Here is a 15,667-nt window from a genome sequence, read left to right as displayed (position 1 = left end):
ATCGTGTCTTGTTGCGCAATAGAAGAATTGACAAAGTCTGCAAGAGTATCATTATCATGAAAAAGTGCATCTCCTCTAAACTGCTGGGACTCTGCTGTAAATTGTAGATCACAAAATCAAAGAGGATAAAATCAAGGCGAAGAGACAACCATAGCGAAAGTTATGACTTATGACTATTTTGAGTGTATCGTAATTATGTTATCCTTATCTGTATAAAAGTTAAATCATAGCCGAAAACCCATGAGATGCAATGGTGAATTGTGCATTTTGACATGAATATTTATTGGTCATTCAGAACACGATCTAAAATATTTCATAAAATTCTTATAGTTAATATAGGGTAAGGATGTGTTTTTTAATGAAGAGTATTTAGTGCACTAACAGCGTGCGATAAGTATCGAAAACATGGAAGAAAAAAATGTTACAGTTGTGAAAATGAGTTTAAATTGCGCGAAATTTACTAACAAGTTGGTAAAAGATTACAAGGCAAAACCAATGAAAAGCTTAGATACCTTACAGCTTACACTATTCAAACTAAAATGCGAAATAATACGAAGCAAATTTAAAACATTCAAAATAAAAAATGCGATATAATGTTTTAGCGATATGATGGCTAAATGTACACTTTACTATACAAAAATTTTGCGAAACAGTGCTTTAAAAAATAATTAAATCGTTTTGTTCTAATTCACATGTTAAATCCATCAGTGCCAAGGTTCAAAATGGTCCAACCATTAGCCAGATTTAAGTTCAAAAATCGTAGGTTCACCTTCAATGTGCTATTCTTATTCAATCCAGTTTTAAGAATTGTGCTGAAGAATGTTGATTTACCGTTCCATCAATTGTATCCAAAAATCAAAAGTCGGTTGATAAAATTGTGGTACTTATATTTTAAATATAAAAAACTGATATGGAGGCTGAACAAAAGTATTAAACCATTTCTAAGAACTCAATTTGGAGAATCCGAACATTTGTTGTGAATAAAAAGCATTTTTTTTTCAGCACCTTACGAAGGATTGACAAAAAGCCAGCTGTTCTCGACAAAACTGATCTACTATTTGTCGATTTTCTCGATTTGTTCGATAATAGCTACCTACATTATTTCTAGTACTGATTTAAATTTAAAAATGTGTTTTTGGATATGCTTAAAGTTATTGCCAACCCAACTCGTACCTTATTTTAATTATTTTTTCATAATTATTTATGGTCAAAGAATCGATGGGCTTTTTTTAGTTATCCATGCATTACGAAAGGTTCTTTCTTTTTGCTAAGGGGCCACACGGAGAACCATGTCAGCTTTATTTAGGATTGTAAATTTAGTCGGACCTTTTTTCAGTTTCAGAAAGTGAAATATGGTTGAAAAGAAATTTTTTGCTAGTTTGTACAATTTTATTTTCTTCAAAGCAAAGTTTTTTAAAAACAAAAAAAAAAGCGTGTGTGTACTATGTATGTACACGCGATTGAAGTTATACTTCTCACTCACATGGTTCATGCATTTGCCACATGCGACGTATAACTTGCCAAAACAACTTGCAACATGGAAGTTGCCACACACAACTTGCCACATGCAACTTGCCAAATGAAACTTGCCAAATGAAACTTGCCAAATGCAACTTGCCACATGCAACTTGCCACATGCAACTTGCCAAATGAAACTTGCCCAAATGAAACTTGCCACATGCAACTTGCCACATGCAACTTGCCACATGCACTTCCACATGTTGCATGCTGAATGCAACTTGCCTCGTATTACTTGTCATATGCAACATGCATTTGCACCATATTGCATGCCACACGGTACCTGCCACATGCATATGCGACATGACACATGCAACTTGCTACGTATTGCGTGTTTTTTTTTGCCGTCCTGCGGCGTACTGCATTTTTAAATGCTAAAGTACTGCCAACTATAAATGTGAAACGACAGCCCTGGTGCTCAATTGTCTAGGAGATGGCGATAGCGTCATAGTCCCTTTGACAAAGTCAACTTTTGCTCTAACGCCGCATAAGAAGTACCTATAACTTCAAAAACATTCCAGCCAAGTTAGATATTTCCAATGTTAACCTCTTGATTGAAATGGGCAAACCGTTGTTAAAATGGGAAAGAGTTTGAAATTTTCAGTAGTCGTTACAATCAAAATGAAAGTTTCAAGTTAAGTCACATTATTCGCTAATGCAGATACAATGACAAAAACGATTTCCTCTACCCGCTGCAACAACGCTACCTAGACTATACCTAATAAGACAAAACAGGAAGCAAAATCAACACAAAAAAGTACAAAAAAAAATAAAATAACTTAGTACCTAACCTTTACTCGTAATGTTTTGTTAAACTAAAAATAAACACAAAAATGGAAATGGTAGCCTAGACCTTTGCTATTCCGTTGACGATTAATCTCTCCTAGAGGGATGGAAAAGAAAAGAGAGATTACAAGTTGAATATTATTATCAGAAAAATACAATGCTCAAGCAAACAAACTCAATCAAATTCAGTAAAGAAACAAAAACGAAAAATAAAACAAATACACCCCATCACCCTATAACAGCTCTATACAGAATGCCTTTATATGGTATTGTGGTTTGTTATAGTTGAGTATTTAATTCCGACCTATTGAATCGAACAATCGAGTATCTTTTCAAAGCTATACTACATGGACCTATATAACAGTCTTAAAATGCCCAAATTAATTAGATATGACCAGGCCAATGTGATTTATAAGGATGAGATGGTTTGGTTCGCGAAAGACACGACGACGAACAACATAGAGAGTAGCATGCTTTGGTAGAAAAGACGAAAATTTATATGGGGGAATCATTTTTGTTAAATTCCACTTTCCGTCAGTCTTAGCATCGTTTGTTATCAAGCTTAATACCTATCGTATATATTCTCATAGAAGTATTTGTATTTTCCTATCTTACTTTCACAGACAATGTCTTTAAGGTATTTATTGTTTGTTATTTAAGAAATTTTCCTGATTTTCAATAATAACACTTCCTTATAGGGGAATTGATAAATTTTTAAAGTTTTATTTTGTATATTTTCGGAAGAATCTGACATTAATTTTATTACATTCTTTTTGTGTTTCTAAAAATTTTGAAATAACTTAATTAGATTTTGTTCAAAAATTTAACTCATTTTTTTAATGAAATTAAAAATTGTCATTTATGATCTACTTTGTACTGTTTCAGACTTCTCTTGAAAAGTATAACTGTTTTCGAATGATTTTGATGCTCAAAGAACAATATTAAGGTACTAACATTTATCAAGATATCCCTTATAAAATATTGTATTTTATTTGGAAGCATCAACCCATTACCCATTAACAATTAATCAAAATTATTCAGGTATAATTTGAAGACCTGACAATATTTACACTTGGGGCAAATCGAACCAATACATTTTACAAAGCATAATCAATTTAATTGTTATAAGAGCAACGAACACAAATGCTTTCAATATTTAACCTCTATTTTAACCAAATTGTTTTGGAGTAAGAATTTCTTGTTGACAAAATATATAGTATTTAGGGTTTAATATAGATACAACTTGCAATGACATCAACAACTAATCTGAAATTGCAATAATGCAATTAATTGAGCTTTGTACACACCAAAATCTTCCAGACAAAGCTCTTATTGTGTGTTGAATCTAATATTTGTAAAGCCGAATATTGCCTTAAGCAGTATTAATGAATGTTCCTTCTACACCATGCAGACAATATACACAATTGAACATACTCACTGAAATATTCATAAGTTTATATTATCTTCTATTCTATTTCTTAGAAATTCTGATTGAATTTGGGAGGAATCAAAATAAAAAGGATGAATGTGTTTCTTGTGTTTATAATAATTGGGAATCACCTTAATTATCATCAAAATTATTTCCGAAAATCTATATGTATTCGATTGTTTGATATGGTTGACCATTTCCGTTGGTGCAATAATAGCCAGCGGAACTATATTTAGATTTTTTTCTTATTTGTATACTTTGGAAAAGAAAAATAATAAAAGATCCAGTTTTATAAAACAGTTGTTATTATTTCTTTTTTTTTTAATCTTTTATTTTAAAACATAGTTGGCAATAATGTATCGCCAAAATAGTTAATTTTGTTTAAACAATTAATAGAAAAATTGTAAAAATTCTGGCTAATCAGAAAAAAAAAAATCAGGAAATAGCATAGTAAAGTTCTTAAAGTTTGACAATTTGTTTTTTTTTTTTTTTTTAATTTTTGATTTTGATGTAACTAAATCTAAAATCGAATACTTTTTTGATATCAATTTATATAATATTTTAACTTATAATACCTACTGTTTTGAAAAAGAAAATTCTATTTTGAAAGCCTATTCTGTCCACTATTTTGGAATTTCAAAAATTATGGTCAATAAATGACTTTTATAAGTTACTTATTGAATTATGATGAATGAATGAATAGTGCAAGTTCAAATTTTAAGAAATTTTTTTCTTCAACAAAGGTCAGACAATGTTTAGTTAAGGTAAAATCAGTAACGTTATAGAACAATTTACATTTAAAGTATGTTTTACGATTTTCTTGCAAAAAAAAGTTACGCATACACCACAGTGACCCTCTCAGAAACATTCTAAATTTAATTTAAAAAAAATTGTTGGACCTTCTCTTGATTTTATTACAGCTGCACACACAGAGCAAAATAAGGAGTTTAGAATAAAAGCTCTTTAAAAAACACTTCTTTTCGTTTTAGATTATGATAATTTTAAGTCGAAATTGTGATCCTTTTATTTTTTTTTCCAAAAATTCAATCGAATAAAATAAATAACCGGCTGGATAGATTAAATTGAAATTTTGTTATATTTTTGAAGGCATATTAAACTTTCAAAAGGCAAAATCAATATAGCTTACTGGTATTCTCATCATTTCCAATTTAAATTCTTTAAATTAATGCAATTTTTTTTTTCAAAAACTCATGCCTGATTTTTGTGTTAAATTTATTCAAAATTTCAAAATACTTCTTTAATTTAAGCTGAATGAACAAGTTCTTTAAAAAAGGGTTTCCAAGTTTTAAGACAAAAAAAAGAGCCTGAAAAAGTTAAAAAAAAAAATTTTCAGTATTTATTAGGATTGCGAGAACACATTGCTTTTGTATTGTAAGATCTTAAAACCAGAAAAATTGAGCTTTAAAATCTATTTTTTTTTTTATTCTAGTACGATTTTTAAGGGATTACTTGAAAAACCTCTAAAAACATCTGGATTTTTGTATCTCTTAATTTTCTTCTTAATAAAATATGATTTCTAGTTAAAATAAATGGAGTACATTTGAAATCTGTTGAAATCAAATCAAAGCACCAGCTTGAGTGCTCTAAGTCAACTTTTTACGAGACCTTTTCCCTCTAAGCTTGACGTAATCACTTTCCTCTTACTTTTAATGCAATTAGACAAAGATCGGTTTAAAGATCCACCGAAGCTTTGACCCAATCCCAATGTCGACGACTGGACGAAACGCAACGTTCAAATGGGGCTATCTTTATTGACCTCCCATTTATTTCTTCTGGCAATCATTATATTTTTTCAGTCTTTTAGAAAATTTCACGTGTTTTGTCAAATTTAGATGTGATAGGCACAAAATATTAGTTTTGTACTCCAAACTGATTTCTCAATTTTGTTTTTTTTTTCCGCTAAATTACTTCGGTTTGTTTTGGACTGCTATCATGACCCAATTGCACCTCTCATTCATAGTAACATACATAGACTTTTATGCTTTTCTTCAACGAAATTATTAGTGCAAAAAAAAACTCTCATGAATTCCAAGAATTGCACCCGAAAAGGGTATTAAAATGTTATACAAGATCAAACTTTCTTTAAAGAACCGTTAAAATGTTAAACTGAAAGTTTAGCAGATATCGTTAAAAAAAAAATGTTATCATTCAATAATTTTCTTACCTTTATCAACGGTGTTATGATTTATTTCATATCATAAAAGATAAGTTTCATAAGTCTTTCTCAAACCGTACAGCGGCTTTATATTTATTACCACCTCAGAAATACAAGTGCCATCTTACTGAAAATGTATTAATGAACATTTTGTCTTGAAGCAAAAAAAAATTAGCATCGTCTGCTTCACTTAAAATAATAATATGAGATTCTTAAAACACTACACAAAAAGTTAAAAATGTGTATAGCGTCATGTTTTTAAGAAATTCCTAAGATGAGTACTTATTTCAAACTAAAATAACCTCAAGACAATTGAATTTTGTGTTAAATCTCGTCCTTCAACTTTTTCTTTCCTTTTTTCTTATGCATTTTAAGAATGTTTCCTCTAAGTTAAAAACAAAAAACGAAAAAAAAACTTCCTTTTGTCAGTTAAGCTTAAACAATATGAACATAAATATTATGAAGGTACTTTAAAGAAAGTTTTTAGCCGCCCTTCTTGACTACCTTTAATTTTCTGTTCAGTTTTGTTTAACAAAAAAAAAAAAAATTATTTCTTCCTACTTACTTTATGAATGGATGATGATGCAATGATTTTTGCACACAAACTTTCAACGAAGAACAAAGTTTTATGAATGGCCTTTGTTCTATATACCATTTTGTTGAATGTTGCATTATTGTTATATTTTTTTTTGTGTTGAAATTGTTGGAGAATATTTTTATTTCGCTTGATGTCTTAAAATGGAGGACATGAAAATTCAAAGATTAATAGAAAGTTTAGAAATAATTATAAACTTTTTTTTGAACATTTTAGTAGAATTCTATAGTGATGAAAACTTGTTTGGTATTCACTTTGTTTTGTGATAATGAAACAACTATGCCTTAAATGGGCCAAGTTTATTGTTGTTTAAATGTTGCAGATGGTTATTTTTTTGTCAACTGGTTCATGACAGTTATTTTTTCTAGTATTCTTTTGGATTTGTTTTGCAGTTTATTAACGGGCTTAAATTGCTTAAATTAAATGCAAATTATCCAGACATATAAATGTACCCCCCTTTTTTTTGTTGGACTATTAAAATTTATAAGTTAAATTTACTTTTCTTATCTTTAAAATAAGATTTACTGTGGTTAATTTAACTCGTAGGCGTTAATATTTAAACCTTACCCGTTGAGAGGAACTAGTTTAACCAATTGAGACAAATAGGTTCTTCATAAATCAGTCATAAGAATTAGTACAAATGTTTAAATACAAAATTGCACTTTGATTTTTTTTTTCTTGAATACAAAAAATTTTAAACAAATTGTTTAGAACTGCTATTTACCAATAGCTTATGATACTTAGGGATAGTTTTGGATTCGTAAAAAAATTATTATTATTGTAATAAAATAAGTAATAAAATCCGACATGGAATTATGATGATAGAGAATGTGAAAAAAAGTTGGTACTGCATTTCTGTTTATTAGTATATATGAATATTTTTTGTGCTAATGGATAAACTACTGAGTCGATTTTCTAAGAACTTTGTGGTTGTGAGTTTTCTATTCTTTGAAAACAGGTTGATAAATATTTTTTTTTTTTAAATTTTATATTTAGTTGACATTTGCAATTTTTTTTTAAATGAACTCATACGATACTGAAAATACTTATAAAGATGTTTTAATAACTTTAAAAATTAATTGCAGAAATTATAAAAAACTAACTACATAATTAAATCTTTCATTTTATAAAACTTGTACAAGGTACATTGTACAGAACCAGCCGTGCATTTAATTTTATGTTGAATATGTAAGCATAAGTAATCATAAATTCGAGGAAAATTGATTTGGTATATATTTGATTCCTTTCCTACAGCTTTTTTTTTTTTAACGAAAATGGCATTTTTTGGTATTTGAAGTTGCAGTTTTATTGGAATTGCTTTGAAGAGAAAATTGTAATATACCTTGAACATTTTGAATACGCTCTTGGCGAAATATAAAAAAAAGTTCATAAAAACTATCAAATTTTTAACCAAATTTTAAGAAATTCTCGTTTAGGTAGTGAAAGGATTTTTACATTATCGTTATGTTGATCGTTTCAATCTTCTGTGAAAAATTTTGCATGTGATTCTGATTCAAGCATCTTCACATCTGCATCTTATTGTTGCTTTTTCCTCCTGAACATATGATGTTCTTCTTTGATCTTAGGCTGCAGTCGGGGCTACCTTGTTTTATTTTCAAGTAAATGTGCTTCTATTTTAGCTTAATTTGCCTGCTCATATTTGGAGTCGATCCAAGATTTTCTCGGTGGTGGTTCTGCGAATTCTGGTATACCAACTGTATACCCAATACTTACAAATTAAAAAAGAATTCTTAAATTGATATCATTTCCAAATTTTGTAGATTTATATAAAGGAGACAGGAAACTATACTTTTTGAAAATGCTGAATCTCCGAACATGTGGTCTTTCATTTTATGATGATCTATTCAAATTTTAACGATAAAAAATAAATGAAAGTGAAAAGCTATGAAACTTAAATTGAAGTAGTAATTGTTTCTCTTAAATAAGATTTTGGCAACCTAATTTTTATATTTCCTTAATTTATCAGCAATTTTAAATTTTGTAATCCTATCTTAAATTTCATTCTCTTGAGATCTATTATCATATATCTTTATTTTTGTTTGTTTCTCTTTTATAAATGAAGTTAATAACTTTCCAAAATGAATAGATTCAGTCATTTGAAAATCAAATTCACCTTTTGTAAATCTAGAATAAAATTCCATAAAACCTTATGAATCAAAAACAATTAAATAAAAACAAATAAATGAATTTGATTAGCAAAATTTTAATTTGCAAAAGAGTGAACTAAATGTGAAAAATCTTAATTTTTCCCAAATTTCAAAATATACATATGCTTTGAGAAAAAGTTGTTGGAAATATTGTTCTGAAATCTGAATGATGCCCATCCCCACTCTCCAATTCTATTAAATCCAACGTACGCAAAAAAATGTTTCTCCCATAAAAATTGCATTGGAATGTCATTTAAGTCTTAGGTAAACTAATTTTCAGTTGGCAAATCTATTTTTCTTTTTCCGCATTTAAAATATTTTATAATAGATTCTAAAAATATAGCAAAGAAATTAGCCTTGAAGCGCAAGTACCTATATACTGGCACATGCAACCCCCGACTTGGGTTTTGTTTATACATATTTTTAATCATTTAGGATTTTTTAAATGCACTTATTAATTCTTATAATTAATCATAATTTTTTCCATTTTTTTTGCAGTTGCTTCTCCAAAAAAAAGTGATTATAAAAGCTTTTTTTTCAATGACACAAAAAAAAAAAAAGAGCAACATAAAAATTATTATTGATCAAAAGTTGTAAATATATGAAAAAAAAAAAAAACAACAAAAAAAATCTCAAAGCCATCACACATCACATCGCCGAGAGAGATATCTACTGAGATTATACCAGAGCCACACACTACAACTATACTGCCCCAGCATTCATCACACAATGCATCCGCGTCGGGTTATCAAACGTAAATGAATCGCATTTAATTAATATTGTAATTGTCGTTATCAGAATTAAAAATGAAGTGAAGTACAAAACAAAAAATAATCGCAAAACGAAATAAAAATAAAAAATAAAAAAAAAGAAATATAAATAATAAATATTTCTGTCACAAAGAAATCAAATAACAAAAAAAATTTATAAAATTAATAATATCAGTCTCGGTTTTCATTCGGTTCGGTTAAGAAAGCAGAGTCTTACTTGAGATTTTTTTGTGACTTTTGCTTATAGAAAAAAAAAAAAAAAATTAAAAATCTTCTCTTAAAACAAAATACAAAAAAAGTATCTCAATTTGTGTAACACAATGGCGTTCGTTACATTTCGAAAGCATCATCATGATTCGTTATTTTCCGGTTGTTTGTGTGTTCTTGTGTTCATAGCTTTAATTCAGCTGCAGTGTGTGGTGCAATGTGCATATGTTAATCAAACTACAGAACCTAACCACCATCAGGTGGAGGCTCAACCTCAGACTAATCAACATGAAGAACAACCACATCCACACAGAAATCACCATCATCATCATCATCAACAGCAAGTTGAACAGCAGCATCATTCAGAACAAAATCATCATCACCATCATCATCACAATCATAATCATAATCATGAGCGCCATCTGGCGGAACACCCTGTAACACAACAACAACAGCAAGAGGTGGAGGTCGACCCACCTCTGATGCTGAACCCTGAGAACCAACATCAGCAACATCATCATGGCCATCGACACAACCATGAGGAGTTTGAATTCGTTCCAAAGTCGCGGTCTGCATCGACGTCGGCATCGACATCGTCTACTTCGTCGTCTTCTTCAGTTGGAGGACGCCTCTATCATAGTAAATTCACTATAGAAGAGCTAATGCACACAAAGTACGAGACTAAGACATCCAACGATTTGGATATGGATCCATGTAAAGCGGGTGAGTGCAAGTCTCTCTCGATTGAATTGCATGCATTAAATTACTAGATTGCTGTCGGTGGTGGTATATCAATTCCGCACTCTTGGTCTTATGGTTGGGGCTTTTAAATTAAATGCGCCTCTTCTAGTCTCTAGTATGAAGGTATTGTGCGGTGGAAAATGAAATGCCTCGAAGATTTTTATGGTTCATTAGGGTCTATATGGGTATTTGGTTGTATATAATTGTATTGGTCAAAGATAGTTACAAAAGATAAGTAGATCTAGAATGTTGATAGGTACTCTAAACTATAATTATTTCTCCAGATAAATAGATGCATAAATAATTCTACCAAAATTTTGTTGAAATGTGAAATTATTGTCGCATGTCAAAACAAATCTGTCAACAAAAATAATGATAACAAATTTTGTTATTTCTTATTGATATTATTTTTTCTGTACAGCGGTTATCTTTCTACATTTTGTTTTGTGATTCACAAAAAAAAAAAAATGCCTAATTCAGATTTGAAAAATTAATCAAATGAAAGAATCAAAAAGGTCAAACATTCGTTATCTATGACGTTGGTGTCGTCATAATCACGCAATTTTTGGTAGAGTCAGTTGGGGTAAGTGCGCGCACTTTTCACTTTAAGGCAAAATTGTGAAGATTCTATAAGAGATATCAGAATAAAGTTTTTTACGTTTGATAAACCTATATTTTGGGAACAAGAAAACACAAAAAAAAAGTTTTTTAGTTTAAATATTTCATATGATTATAAACAAAAACCAAATGAAGTCAATGTGCGCACTCTTACCCCAAAGTCAGGGTAAGATCGCGCAAAATCTTGGGTAAGAGCGCGCACATAGTTTTAATAGGAATCTTGACAGTTTACGTGAACTAAATTTCTAAAAACTTTATGTTATACTTAGTTAAACAAAACTTCCAAGTTTTCACTAAAATTAATGAAAATATAAAAGAAAAAACAAATTAAGTTCAAATACAAAAATTAAACTTTATTTACAAAATAAAACAAACAAAATAATATTTCTAATTAAATTAAAAGAAAACTGCCTTTCTTTTTTGAAATTAAGGAATAAAAGCCTTCGTTTCTCAAGATTCAAGTTTGACATTTCTCTGTCTTGTTGAAAAAAGAAAAGTTTAATATGGGAAGAAGTGCGCGCTCTTACCCACAAAAGGACTGCGCGATTTTACCCACAAAGGTACTTTTTTTTCTATTTATCAAATTTATTATAAAATATAAGAAAGTCTAACAAGTTTTTGACTTAAATCAAATATAAATAGGCACAATTCAAAAATATATGCTACTTTCGGTATATAATGCTCCCACGCCGACCAACGGCGTATACAAGGGGGGGGTCACGGGGTCATGACCCCCCCCCCAAGAACTCAGAACTTAAAAAAGAATTTGTTATGTGATACTGAAATCTCTTGAGTAAGATTATTTTCAAAATGTCGAAGTTTTAGAACATGAACGAAAATTAAAAGTAAAAAAAATTTTTGGTATTCAAACAAACTATTTTACCATATTTTGGGGATGTGGTCATATTTTAGCGAACGCTATGCTGGATTAGGATTATTTTGATTCGTTCGATAATATTAGTTGAGCTGTGCTGTAGAGTTTTGTATGGAAACAAAATCCGGATAAGTATTATATTCAAAGCTTTTTAAAAGAAATTGAATCGGGTAGGTACACAAAAATAATATCTTAAGGGCAAGACACTGCTTGCCAGCAAATAAAAGAAGCAGCCATATCTTCTATTTTTTTATATGATGAAGTGAATAAAATATGTTTTAAATATGGAAGCTTTCTGTGGCCTTGCTGTGTGGAGGTTAATTCTGTTGATAAAATTCGTCATCGGCAAAATGTTAAAGAAGGATATCATTTCTCAAATCTTTTTAGTTTTTTGCAATGTTCCAGTTCAATACATTCGTCTGATAAAATTTGGTGAATTTTGTTTGCTTACAGAATATAACAGTATTTTGTACATACTAAATTTGCTAGATCTGTTGCATTTTTTGAAACAAATATCGATTTGTTAATCATCAATGGCCAGTCAATTATAGAAGCAATGTAAGCAACCTTATCTAAGGCAATTTAAATATTATTATTAAATATCACTTAGGGCTAATTTTTTCAATAGTTAGATAAACCTAAGTTAGAGCTTATTCCTAGGAATAAATGTTTTATTTTATAGTGACATTTATTATTCTGACAGTCTATCTGACGATTGAAAAAGCAGGGCTTAATCTAATAAATACAACTGAATGTTTTTTATATTGAAAACCGCTGATTATTACCTGAAAACGGACGAATAAAACATCGCCAAAATTATTTTTTTTGTCTTTACTATTTTAATAGAGGTATTTTTAATTCCCACACAATTTTAAAACAAAATTTTAAAAAAATTATATTTTCAAATGCAATTTTTTTTACAAAACTTTGCGATTCGTTTGCCTGAGGTTAGGAAGACTTTTTATTCAAAAGTTAAAACTGTTATTAAGTAAAAACGATTTTTAATTTAACTTTCTGGGCTAGCGGAAAACAATGAACAGTTGTTTTAAGGCAAATTATTCAGTCGAAGTACTCGTACAGTACATTTTATTTTTAGGAGAGGATAGCCTCAATTGGTCAAAATTAAAGCCTAGTACGCTGCTGATAAGAAACGAAAAATCCAATACAAAAATGAAACAGCGAAATGGTAAACCAAAAATTTCGTTCAACTTTTCGTTCTGTAGTACGCTATTCGGCACACCGAAATTGAAAGTCTAAACTTCTTTTTCGCACACAAACAATTTCCGGGGACATTCATTGTGTGTGTGAAAAATGACATTTTGAGTTTTTTTTGTTTGTTTTTGTTGTTCATTTTGTCATTGCAGGTCTTTCTGCGATGCGTGTTTGCTTTTTTTTTCATTTATGTTTGGCAATTTTTGAGTATTTTTCGGTCCAGATTTCGCAAGCATTTTGTTGTCCTCGTGGAGACCGACAAAAATTTCTTTTCACATCAGCAGCGTTCTAGGCTTTAAGGCTTAACGCTAAAGTTAAACGAATCTCATACCGTTTTTGTTTGGTTATTTTTAGACCTACATTCGGAACTTTTCGATTCGAAATGCAAGACGCACAAATTTTAATGTTTAATAATTCAAAAAGCCCATTTTCAGGTTTATGCCTGCTATCAAAACTGTTGAAAAAAAAAAAAATGGGCATGACCCCCCCCAAGAAGCAAACCTGTATACGCCCCTGACGCCGACGCCACACACTTTTCCCGCACAACTTTTTTTTTTTGTTTTTAGTCATATTTTTTCAAGCCTGTTTTAAAATAAAATGGAGCTGAGCACACACTCCCGAAGGTTATCACTTATTGACGTCTTACTAAGCGCTGATTTCCTCATTTTCAGTTTTAGTTTTTTTTGGACACAACTCGAGAAATAAGCAGTGCGCGCTCTTACCCACTGCGCGATCTTACCCCAAATGACTCTACATAGGTGAAATTAATGGGGAAAACACACTATCGAAAGGGAGTGTGTTTGAACTATAATAAACATCAGGTTTTTGCAGGTATCGATAGACAAAATTTCTTAAAATTTTCTAGGAAGAATAAAACTAATTGCTACATTTCATGGGTTGACTTTTAACGTGTGGCAAAGCTTTTCGGCGTAAGTCATCTCATATAGATATATTATAAGTCCTACGCGGCTTCTAAAGTTTCTATTCCTATAGTCGACTCTTTCAATGATGCGTATTGTGCCTATAAAATCGATTTTTCAAATATTGACATGAGGCCAAAATTGTTGTTGGTAATTTGTAATAAACAAACAAAACATTACTTTATCTTTATATCCAATGATCTCCTATAACGAAATGGTTTTTTTTCCTTGTTGCGAAATTGGTTTGAGTCTCATTCAGTGATCGGCATTTTGTATGGGTTTGGGAAAAATTTCAAACTTTCCTAGGGGTACAAAATACTGAAGAAAACAATATTTGATTTCTAAATTGACTTTTGCAAAAAAAAAAAAATCGATCTTGTAGAAAAAAATAAAAGAGGTTGTCTGTAAAGCTGGTTTACGGACGATGATTTTACGTGATAACGTCGTAGGAAAACAGGTTGTGTGCTTTTAAAATGAGCCATTTGAAGCGTTTATTTATTTCAAACAATCATAATTTACAAGAAAAAGCTAAAAGAAAATACCTTTTTTCTTTTCTCATTATATTAATTTTTTATTTTAAAAGCTCACAAAAAAAATTATACCATTAAAAAGCCAAATATTTCTTCTAAATAATAAAACCATTTTAAAATTTTTACAATGAGCAAAAAGTATATTTTAATACTTTATTTTTTTAAGTATAAAGTATATTTTAATACTTTTATTTATTTATTGAAAACAATAATTTCTTATGAAAAAAGTGAAAAAATCACTTCACACAAAAAACTCATTTTTTTGATACAACAACCTATAATAAATTTTATAACACCTGAAAGCATATTGCTTCAGCTCAAAATATATATATAGATCATGCCTATTAGACATCTACAAAGAGAGCTAGAATTTTTTGAACTCGTTCAAATTTCATTAAAAAAAGCAAAAAAAAAATGTAAATTTATCTTCTCACGCTATAAAATCCATTTTTTTTCAACAATCTTTACAAATTTTTACACCATCTAAAAGCTTATTGTTTCACCTTTCAAATGACGAATCAATCTAATTTCAAAGATGCCTACAAGAGAAGTTAGAATTTTTTAAAGTCAACCATGTCGAATTTCCAGACTGAGATTACGGTACTTCCCACACTGGTGGCTGTTCATGGCGCAACAGATCTCCACTGGTGGTTTGAGGTTTTTCGCAAGTTTCTTGATTTAACATTGTGTGGCTTGTAGTTAGTCTAGCGTTATGTGTGATATACCAAATAAAAGGTAGTTGTATCAGAATGCTCATAAATGTTTAATCAAATTTCTATCTGCTTTTGGTAAAAAATTATAACCTGTTGAATTCTAAAATTTTATTTTACCGTTATCTCAAAATTGTGTTTACGAAAATGATTGAAATTTCGCACACATATAGTTGTGGTCATGGTCTATCATTACTCCATATATAATATTCCTCTATCTATTAAAGAAAAAAAGATAAAAATATAAAACGGTGAAAATGGGTTAAAAACGGCCAAAAAACCTGATTTTTTAAAATTTATTTTTCTCCGTATTCAGTCAAAACTCTTTTAACGATTCCAATTTTTTGCATATCTATGTGCATTGATCAGCCCTACATGTTCTATATAACTTGAAAAATAAAGCTAAAAATCAA

The 15,667-nt window shown here is 29.8% G+C and overlaps 1 protein-coding gene across 1 annotated transcript in view; it reads left to right on the top strand.

Moving 5' to 3' along the window:
* Positions 1-15,667, top strand: part of LOC129917020 (dorsal-ventral patterning protein tolloid) — a 125,470-nt gene that overhangs the window by 6,530 nt on the left and 103,273 nt on the right. The window contains exon 2 of the mRNA XM_055997323.1: positions 9,171-10,372. Coding sequence (XP_055853298.1) covers positions 9,763-10,372 — 610 coding nt within the window. The 5' untranslated portion in view covers positions 9,171-9,762. The remainder of the gene's footprint in view (positions 1-9,170; positions 10,373-15,667) is intronic.

This window comes from Episyrphus balteatus, chromosome 3 (genome assembly GCF_945859705.1).
Source record: "Episyrphus balteatus chromosome 3, idEpiBalt1.1, whole genome shotgun sequence".
Classification (NCBI taxonomy): Eukaryota; Metazoa; Arthropoda; class Insecta; order Diptera; family Syrphidae; genus Episyrphus; species Episyrphus balteatus.
Note: the sequence above shows the minus strand (reverse complement) of the source record. Positions and strands in the feature narration are given on the sequence as shown.